This window comes from Staurois parvus, unplaced genomic scaffold (genome assembly GCF_062004578.1).
Source record: "Staurois parvus isolate SC_StPar_1 unplaced genomic scaffold, SC_StPar_1.0 ptg001056l, whole genome shotgun sequence".
In the NCBI taxonomy this organism is placed as follows: Eukaryota; Metazoa; Chordata; class Amphibia; order Anura; family Ranidae; genus Staurois; species Staurois parvus.
The window spans coordinates 195,152-202,194 of NW_028318852.1; the positions used below are offsets into that span (position 1 = coordinate 195,152).

A 7,043-nucleotide genomic window follows, 5' to 3' on the forward strand; every position below is an offset into this window, starting at 1 on the left:
GAATTCTTTCCCCTGCAGGAGCAAATTCAATCGTGCTTTGCTGGGTTTTTTGCCTTCCTCTGGATCAACTGTGGGTGTAGGATTATAACTTTTTTTTTTATGGTTGAACTGGATGGACTTTTGTCTTTTTTCAGCCAGACTATGTAACTATATAGGTTTTATTAGTGAGATTCTGTGTAGTTACAGCAGAATGACCGTCTGCAGAACACTCACCTCTGTTTCAGTGATGCGACAGTTGGATCCCTCGCTGGCAGCTTATATTTTCCAGATGCCGGGTTTTAGGCCTCTTGATTGGCCAGTGGGTCAAAGGCCGCTGTTCGCTCAGTTCTCGGGTCCATTCTGAGCATGGAGCAGTGACAGTCAGTCACCACGCTGTGCTCTGCCCCAGCAGCATTCAATGGAGCACCGGACTGGGAGGGGGTGGGAACATCGGACTCTGAGAGGCTTATTTAGCAGCCAGTCAGGCATCTAGACAGATTCCGACATTATTGTCGGGATCCCTGCACAGCATGGACCGGCTTTGTGACGTCAGCTGACAGCGGACTTGAGCTCGCTGGTTACTGAATCTGGGTTACAGAAGTGAAATCCTGTGTCCTACAGAAGTATGACCAAAAGAGCTTTGCGAACTGGCAGGTAAGTCTTTTTGTTTTGTTTTTTTCTGAAGAGACACTCAATAAAAAGCTGCCTGCTTTTTTTCACTGAAGGTTTAGTTCCACTTTATTGTGTGGAACTAAATTGGAACTGATTGTCCAATGCGTGATCACATGATCAGGACCTCGCACAGAGGTCCCATACAACGATTGGTGTTCCACTGTGTCCGGAGGACATAGCGGGCAGCAGGTCGCGGTGCTGCGCGCTCCCAGGGAGCACGTACAAGCAGGAGGTGGGGAGGCCCTTTATAAACAGCCACCCGCCCCTGCACTGCCACCGTCCGGCCGTTTATATACATGGGCCAGACGGGAAGTGGTTAAAGGATAAGTTCACTTTTCGTAACATGTTACACCCATACTCAGGGCATAATATGTTACAAAAGGACCGACCCCCCCATCCCCCATTTTTACAGCTGGGGAGATCTTGACCCCCTGCTAGCTGTCAAAACGTATAGAAAATGCATCCGTGCCGGGCTCTGACCATGCCACTCAGTCACAATGTTCTGTGAATAGGAAAACTACAAGTCCCAGCAGCCTCTGTGGCTGTCGTATTGCAGTGCTCAGTGAAGCTCAGTGAAGCGGTGTGGTAGTTCATCGATTCTTCCTGTCAGTAAGTATTGACGTGCCCATACAAGGGACAGGCAAGCAGCTACACTGACAGGTCTGCAGGAGATCTGTATGGCATCAGCGATATGCTGATTGCTGGTGCAATGCTTTCCAGGCTCCTAACAGAAAATAATAAATGCACATATTTTTTTTTACCTGTATTTATTATTTTTTTGTGAAAAAGTGAACTTATCCTTTAAATATAGAGATTTGTAGAGTAGCCAGAAGAGGGAGCTGTGTACTTCACTACAATACCTGTGCTGTGGAGATACGATATCTGGGCATGCATTGTATTCACTACAAAAATACTCAATAATTTATACCCAAAATAATATACATACAAAACAGACACACAAACACAGCTGTTCCCCGGCAGACTCCTAGGCTTCCTTTGTGAGAAGGAACAGTGCACAGCCAATGGGATTGATTTACTAAAACTGGAGAGTGCAGAATGTGGGAGCCAATCAGCTTCATTTTATTTTCTTTTTTTCAAAGATTAATTGAACAAGCTGAAGTTAGAAGCTGATTGGCTCCCGTGCACAGCTGCACCCCAGATTTTACACTCTCCAGTTTTAGTAAATCTCCCCCCCATTGTGTAGCACCGCAAATATGGAAACAGAACCCGTGTATGTTTTGAGCAAACATGACCATCTCAATGCCCATATTTAACCCCTTCACGCCGGTGCCTCCTGGCCCTTTAAGGGTTCCAGAAGCTGAGAGGCGGAGCGGGGTTTAAGGTCATGTGATCGCCGTTACGGCGCGTCACGGCAGTCACATGATCGGGAGAGGTCCCGATCGAAAGAGGAGATTGGGACCTTTCCGTGAGTACCGGACATGTGTGCTGGGAGCGGGCAGGGCGCGCGCTCTCAGCACATATGTCCTTTTTTAATAGAACGCAAATGTGCTGCCCCTCGGCATCTAGGCCTAGACCCGGGAGGCCGCACATTTGTGTGCTGCCAGCGTGAAGAGGTTAATCACAAACTGTACAGAAAAACAAGGCTTTCCAATCATTTACACAGATCAACCACGTAAGGGTTGATGTGTGCGTGTGCCTGCATGGGTTTCCTCCGGGTGCTCTGGTTTCCTCCCACACTCTATAGACATGCTGGGATGTTAATTGGCTCCTGTCTAAACTGGTCCTAGTATGTTTATGTATGAATGTGAGTTAGGGACTTTAGATTGTATGTTCCTCGGGGGCGGGGACTGATGTGAATGTACAATATATATATATAAAGCGCTGTGTACATTGATGACGCTATATAAGTACCTGAAATAAATAAATTCGGGGCAGCACAGTGGCTAAATGGTTAGCACTTCCACCTGGCAGCTCTCGGGTCATTTGTTCAAATTCCAACTGCAGCACCACCTGCCTGCTCTCCCCATGCCTGCATGGGTTTCCTCCAGGTACTCCAGTTTCCTCCCACACTCCAAAGCCATACTGGTAGGTGAATTGGATCCTGTCTAAATTGGCCCTAGTATGTGTATGTATGAATGTGAGTTAGGGACCTTAGATTGTACGCCCCTTGAGGGTTAGGGACTAGGGTCATTGGTTTGAATCCCAACCACAGCACCACCTGCCTGCAGCTTGCATGTTCTTCCTGTGCCTGCGTGGGTTTCCTCTGGGTATTCCGGTTTCCTCCCACACTCCAAAGACATGCTGGGAGGTGAATTGGCTCCTGTCTAAATTGGCCCTAGTATGTGTATGTATGATGGGAGTTAGGGACCTTAGATTGTACCCCCCTTGAGGGTTAGGGACTAGGGTCGTTGGTTTGAATCCAAACCACGGCACCACCTGCCTGGAGTTTTACATGTTCTCCCTGTTACTGCGTGGGTTTCATCCGGGTACTCCAGTTTCCTCCCACACTCCAAAGACATGCTGGTAGGTGAATTGGATCCTGTCTAAATAGTCCCTAGTATGTGTATGTACGAATGTAAGTTAGGGACCTTAGATTGTACGCTCCTCAGGGGCGGGGACTGATGTGAATGTACAATATATATGTAAAGCGCTGCGTACATTGACGGCGCTATATAAGTACCTGAAATAAATAAATAATGTAAATCAATTCCATCTCCTTTCAGACATATTAAAAAAAAAGGAAAACTAATGTACAATTCCATGATGTGACGTCACCAATATTTACAAAACTCATCAACAAGAATCTGTGGCTTTGCTTGTTATCTATTGTAGCAGCGAACTATAGAAAAGAGGGTGAAGATTAATTTGTGTTCTGATTCTTTTTTTTGTTTGTTTGTTTGTTTCAAGGTTCAGGAATTTGAACAGGTCAATGGCAAGTACAGCACTCCGGATATGATTCCAGAGGGAACGGAGAACAGGAAATGTTTTGACATGGTTTCTTCAGATCCCACCACGCCGGTTCCAGCCAGTCCCGCTCCCATACAGCCAGGTGCTGTGGCTTTTTCAGGTACACAATCTTTCAGTTGTCTTTGAGACATTTCATAGGCTAAATGGGTCAGCTGTGTTCTGGAAATAAGTGTTGCTGAGCAGTTAGGCAGCCCATAGGGCAAGGGTGTCAAACTCCATTTCATCAGGGGCCACTTCAGCATTATGGTTGCCTCAAAAGGGCCGGTGGCATCTGTGAAACTAAAAATCTGTAAATATATATATTTATTTTTATATCTTTCTTTTTTGCTCAAAGAGCAGGTGCAGGAACTCAACCACCCCCCCCCCCCCACCTTCCTTCACTGAACTGCATCGAGCGATGGGTGTGGCCAAATTGCACCGTGGGAGGATCTTAACTCCTTGGCGCTAACTGTACGCAAATATGCGGCCTCTCGGCGGCTGGACCTTGACACAAAGAGGCCGCATATTTGCGTACCCAATGTAAACAAACATGTCCCTGCGCGCTCCCAGCACATTTACCGGCGCCTCACGGAAAGGTCTCAATCGCTATTTGCGATTGGGAGCTTTCCAATCATATGACTGCTATGCCAGTCACATGACTCTAAACCCCGCCCACAAGCCCTTTAAACCCATATGGAAGAAAAATATATTTAAAAAATATTCTTGCCAAATATATTGACATATATTTGAAATGCTACAATTTTGGCCATAATCACTGGATTTCAAAATATATTTCATACATGGATGGGAATTGGTCTGGCCCTGCTAAACTGGCCACATTTCAATTCATGTTTGGCCGGCTTTACTGGACGAAAATTCAGAAATTTATTATTTTATTATTATACAGGATTTATATAGCGCCAGCAGTTTGCGCAGCGCTTTACAACGTGATGAAAAGCCATGCCCAAGGGGGAGTAGGGTAAAGCTGGGGACACATGTACAAAATGTACAAAATATCTACCGAGGCCAGTGGAGGGATTGGCAGAGAGGGATGGAGGACACTGAGTGGAGGCCAGTGGAGGGATTGGCAGATAGGGGTGGAGGACACTGAATGGAGGTCAGTGGAAGGATTGGCAGAGAAGGGTGGAGGACACTGAATGGAGGCCAGTGGAGGGATTGGCAGAGAAGGGTGGAGGACCCTGAATGGAGGCCAGTGGAAGGATTGGCAGAGAGGGGTAGCAGACACTAAATGGAGGCCAGTGGAGGGATTGCTAGAGAGGGGTGGAGGACACTGAATGGAGGCCAGTGGAGGGATTGGCAGAGAGGGGTGGAGGACACTGAGTGGAAGCCAGTGGAGAGATTGGCAGATAGGGCTGGAGGACACTGAATGAAGGCCAGTGGAGGGATTGGCAGAGAGGGGTGGCAGACACTGAATGGAGGCCAGTGGAGGGATTGGCAGAGAGGGGTGGAGGACACTGAGTGGAAGCCAGTGGAGAGATTGGCAGAGAGGGCTGGAGGACACTGAATGAAGGCCAGTGGAGGGATTGACAGAGAGGGGTGGAGGACACTGAGTGGAGGCCAGTGGAGGGATTGGCAGCGAGGGATGGAGGACACTGAGTGGAGGCCAGTGGAGGGATTGGCAGCGAGGGATGGAGGACACTGAGTGGAGGCCAGTGCAGGGATTGGCAGAGAGGGGTGGAGGACACTGAGTGGAAGCCAGTGGAGAGATTGGCAGAGAGGGCTGGAGGACACTGAGTGGAGGTCAGTGGAGGGATTGACAGAGAGGGCTGGAGGACACTGAGTGGAGGTCAGTGGAGGGATTGGCAGAGAGGGGTGGAGGACACTGAGTGGAGGCCAGTGCAGGGATTGACAGAGAGGGCTGGAGGACACTGAGTGGAGGCCAGTGGAGGGATTGGCAGAGAGGGGTGGAGGACACTGAGTGGAGGCCAGTGGAGGGATTGGCAGCGAGGGATGGAGGACACTGAGTGGAGGCCAGCGCAGGGATTGGCAGAGAGGGGTGGCAGTCATTTAGACATTACAATTTGATCCTCGTCAAAGTTGCTCAGAATCCTTCCACTTGCCCATTTTTTCTGCTTTCAACACATCAACTTCAGGGACAACATGCTCACTTGCTGCCTCATAGATCCCGCCCACTTTCAGATTCCATTGTCCCAACATAATCAATGTTATTCATCTGTCAGTGGTCATAATGTTATGGCTGATAGCTCTATGTCTGAATAGGTTACACGTCTGCAGACTCATGTCTACCCCGAAGTGTTCCTAGTGACCTGCAATGTATTGTAACACGGAAGACTGAAAAAGGCAGAAATGATTTAAGCAAAATGAATGTAAATAGTGTGCTGTGGAAGAGTTGCATCTGAATTTATATATTTTTTTCCCTAGATAAAAGTGAGACGCCATCTTTGTTACCTGAGGAAGTGGACAGCGCGGATCAGAAGTCCGTACAGCAGTCAGAGCCTCCGGTGAGATATTCATCGTTCCCCGAGCACGCCATTGTTTCTCACATGATGTCCACTTTATGATGACATGTTTTTGCTGACCTGACCCTCATGCCTGTATGAACTCATTGGACATGCTAGTCAGAACCAGCGGGCAGTATTATAGTTGCATCCTCAGCACCACCTCTAACAACCTTCGCCTTCGCCTTTGTGTTTGTGGTTTTAACAGCCTCCACCAGAGGTGTAGCTTGAAGCTTGTTGGCCCCAATGCAAAAGTTGACCTGGGCCCCCCCCCACCAGCAGCTGCCACTTCAAACCAAGAGTTGGGAGGTCTGCAAGGATGGTCTGTGACTGTACGGTGGCTGTCTCACTGTCTCTCTTCTCTTTCTCCTGCTGCATACGAGGTCTGGGCTCCCGGGTGAAAGCAGTGGGCTTGTATCTATAAGAGGAAACTCAGAGGGCCCAGCGTCGGGCGGGTGGGCCCGGGCCCTCTGACTTCCAGATTCACATACAAGCCCACCACTTTCACCCGGCAGCTGGAAGTGTGGCCTGCACGTGCCCATCTTGTGTGCACGTGCACGGTCCAGCAGGGCTGAGCAGAACGGGGAGGGTCTGTACTGAACTGGTTGGGGGGGCTGAGCAGAGAGTGCACCAATGGGGAAAATAACTTTCTCCGTCACCCTGTGTAGGTGAAACCGGAAACTCAGAGGACCTGTGTGGGCCCCTGCCCAGCTGGCCCGGGCTCTCTGAGTTTACTGAATTACCTATGCAGGGTGATGCAGCAAGTGCTTTTCCCCAGCGACAGTGTAAATCCTAATGTGACTGTAATGGAACCGTCCCGGCCTGTGCTGAGTACTGCCATTAGAATACCGCTTCCCTTCCGAACACCGACCACAGACACCACAGATTTGAAGTACACCAGGAAATAGACTACTTTGTTCCATGGGCCCCCCACCCAAAGTGACTCCCATCACAGTAACAAAAAAACCATACGGGACCCCCTGGGCTATGGGCAGGGGTACCATT

General features: G+C 49.0%; 1 protein-coding gene across 1 annotated transcript in view; it reads left to right on the plus strand.

The window, feature by feature from the left end:
- The window catches only part of CHD5 (chromodomain helicase DNA binding protein 5), a gene marked incomplete at its 3' end in the record, with an annotated part of 151,006 nt that extends 144,965 nt beyond the window's left edge, over positions 1–6,041 (plus strand). The window contains exons 28-29 of the mRNA XM_089658184.1: positions 3,520–3,679; positions 5,962–6,041. Coding sequence (XP_089514310.1) covers positions 3,520–3,679; positions 5,962–6,041 — 240 coding nt within the window. The remainder of the gene's footprint in view (positions 1–3,519; positions 3,680–5,961) is intronic.
- Between the last annotated feature and the right edge of the window lie 1,002 nt (positions 6,042–7,043).